Below are 3,008 nucleotides of genomic sequence, written 5' to 3'. Positions count from 1 at the left end.
CGGCAGAGCCGCGGGTCGGCCGCCTCGCAGCCCCAGCGAGCGCCTGGGCCCCTCGCGGCGGCGGGGAGAGGCTGTGAGCGCCGCGCGGCGTCGGTCCCGCGGGGCCCCCAATCCTCGGGCCCCGAGCGCGGCGGGCGGGACCGGGGGAGGAGTGGGGACGTGCGCCCGGGACCCGCGCTAATGGCCTCCGGCAGCTCCCGGCGCGGGCCTGCGTCCACTCCGCGCCGCCCGGCCCCGTCCCCGCCCCGGCCTCGGCCCCAGCCCCCGGGGCGCCGCCACCGCGGGAGCGCCGAGGCGAGCGCGCCGGGCGGGGGCTGGCTGGCGAGCGGGACTGGAGCCACGGCGTCCTGAAGTTTGGGAAGGAAGGCAGGAAGAGAAAGCGAAGGAGGCGCGCTCAGTCCGCGGCCCGCCGCCTCCCGGCTCCCCCGCAGGGCAGCTTCCTTAATTGCGCGCCTGCCCCGGGGACTTCCTGGGCGGATGCGACCGCCGGGAGGAGACCGCTCCGCGACCCGCCGGAGGGCAGACCCGCCAGGCCCCGGGGGCTGACTGTACGGGCTGGAGGAAGGCAGTCGGCGTCCGCGAGAGCTGCGCGCCAGTTCACCCCAGGAGCTCCGGAGGCAGGACGGACGCGGGCCCCGCTGGGGTGGGCGCGAGGGAACAGGCGGGCCCCGACTTCCCGAGGGCAGTCTCTCACCTTGCCCGAGCCTTCGGCAAACCCGCCCAGTCGCTCCGGCCCGCGCCGCCCCGCTTCCAGGTGTTCCCACGGCGCGCGCCTCCCCGCCCCGGGCCCTCCCCCGCTGCCGGCAGGTTCAATCCCCAGAGCCGGCCCCACGCCCGCATCCTCCTCCCACTCCGGCCCTGGCCGCCGCCGCTAAAACCCGAGGTTCCCGGGTAGGGACTGCCTTCTCCTCTTGGGCCCGGGGCGGGCTCTGCGCGCTCCTGCAAAGACCCAAGGTGTTAAGTCTCCAGGGGACCCCTGAGCTGGGGGGACGCGATCCGGAGCCAGGCGACGTCATGGAGCCCCAGGGGACGCTAAGTTTGGAGAAGCAGGGACCCGCGCTCTTGGCAGAGCCCCCGCCGGCCGAGGGGCTGCCCGCCCCGGCGGTCCTCTGTGCGGAGAGTGGCGGCGACGGCGGCAGCGGCGGCTCCTCGGAGGCCCCAAGCCGGGACGCTGAGCCCTTGTCCGCGGAGGAAGAGGCTGCCCCCCGGGAGCAGGAGGAGCCGTGGGAGTGCCGCCGCCGCCTCCCGCGTTCCTTCTCGCTGCACGCGGACCCGATCTTGGAGGCGGCGAAGTTGCTGCAGCAGCGACAGCAGCTTGGCCTGGGGCTGGACCCGCAGGGCGGCGAGGGGGCCGAGGGCGCGCCGCACAGCCCCGGCGGCTGCTGCGCCAAGTGCAAGAAGCGGGTGCAGTTCGCCGACGCGCTGGGGCTGAGCCTGGCCAGCGTGAAGCACTTCAGCGAGGCGGAGGAGCCGCAGGTGCCTCCAGCCGTGCTCTCCCGCCTCCGCAGCTTCCCCATGCGCGCCCAAGACCTAGAGCAGCTCCCCGGCCTCCTGGCCGCGGCGGTAGCGGCCGCGCCCCTCTCCGCGCAACCTCCCCGGCTTCGGCCTCTTTTTGAGCTTCCCGAGCCGGGCGCCGCCGCCGAGCGCCTGCGGCGGCAGCGCGTGTGCCTGGAGCGCGTGCAGTGCTCCGCGCCCTCGGGCGCAGAGGTGACGGGCTCCGGCCGGGTGCTGGGCTGCCCCGGGCCGAGAACCGTGGCGGTGCGCTACACCTTCACCGAGTGGCGCTCCTTTCTGGACGTGCCGGCCGAGCTACAGCCCGAGCCGGCGGAGCCACAGCCGGCAGAGGCGTCGTCGGGGGAGCCCGGGGACGCCGGGGAGGAGCCGGGAGCCGAGCGCTTCCACTTCTCGCTTTGCCTGCCCCCGGGTCTACAGCCCCAGGAGGGGGAAGACGCGGACGCGCCCGGGGCCGCGGTCCACTTCGCGGTCTGCTACCGCTGCGCCCAGGGCGAGTTCTGGGACAACAACGCGGGGGCCAACTACACGCTGCGCTATGTGCGCCCTTCCGACGCGCTCTGAGCCCTAGGCCGGGGCCCAGGCAGCGAGGTGACCTGCCGGGACGTCTTCCTAAGCACCGTCCACCGGGGAATGAGAGGAGGAAGCCGCTCAGCTGTAAACTCGCACCAGGACAGATCCTTCGAGCAAGCATCGTGAGCCCGGGCAACGCACCCAACCTCCCCGGCCCGTTTTCTCCTCGCTTAGGCCTCCCTAGGCTGCTTCTAGAATTCTCACCCTGCGCCAGAACGCGAAGAAATTCTTGACTGAGCCGTAGCTTCCTTCAAGAAAAAGGTCCTGACCCCTGTGCACAGCTGTAAGACCTTGGGATTTGTTCTCAACTGTGGACCTCGTGTTTTAGCCTTTGCAGCTTGCTGGAGACGCCTCGGGTCTCAGGGAAAGGACAGCCATCCTGCCACGTCGTGCCTGCCGAGAGAAGGCGCAGGACCCGGGGCGGTCGCCGGAGCCTTCACCCAGGGCCCTGTTTCTCCATGAAAACCCAGTGGGGCCTTGGCTGGGCTGTCCTTTTCTCTTAACTGGGATCTGGGGGATGTTTGCACAGACTGGACGTTATTTACTGAGTTCCTGTGTACACATGTCCTTTAAAAAATAAAGGCCACTTGCACACCCTTTCTCGCTGTATTTTCTCTTCCAGCTCCTGGGGGCGTTGGGGAGGTCTTGATCTTCCTCAACTCATCGTGCTGGCCCCTTGACAATAATTAAACAACAGGATTTCCAAGTTGTTCTTCAGTCTTTCCTCTCTGATGCGGAGAGGCCCAGGTTTCCGGTTTGGGGCAAAAAACATTCTTTAAAACGTTTTGTAGAAAGCTTCTCTTCCCTGCCAAAAGAAGGTGCTTAGTGAGTTGAAAGAGCAGAGTTGTCTGGTTGGCTTGCTGTAAGCTGCAGGGTTGCTGACCCTCAACCCCCTTGGTGTAGGCAGAGCTCAGAATAGCTTA

General features: G+C 69.1%; 1 protein-coding gene across 1 annotated transcript; it reads left to right on the top strand.

Moving 5' to 3' along the window:
• Window positions 1-245: 245 nt before the first annotated feature.
• Window positions 246-2,684, top strand: PPP1R3G (protein phosphatase 1 regulatory subunit 3G). The gene has a single exon (XM_047732055.1). It carries the CDS (start codon window positions 1,015-1,017, stop codon window positions 2,074-2,076), a length of 1,062 nt encoding a protein of 353 aa, XP_047588011.1. The 5' UTR covers window positions 246-1,014; the 3' UTR covers window positions 2,077-2,684.
• Window positions 2,685-3,008: the final 324 nt, after the last annotated feature.

Source organism: Lutra lutra, chromosome 6, assembly GCF_902655055.1.
Source record: "Lutra lutra chromosome 6, mLutLut1.2, whole genome shotgun sequence".
In the NCBI taxonomy this organism is placed as follows: domain Eukaryota; kingdom Metazoa; phylum Chordata; class Mammalia; order Carnivora; family Mustelidae; genus Lutra; species Lutra lutra.
The sequence above is the reverse complement of the archived record's forward strand: the minus strand, read 5'-3'. Positions and strand labels throughout refer to the sequence as shown.

Excerpts from the sequence above, each read along its gene's own strand:
- PPP1R3G (XM_047732055.1), top strand. The coding sequence starts at position 1,015 with ATGGAGCCCCAGGGGACGCTAAGTTTGGAGAAGCAGGGACCCGCGCTC.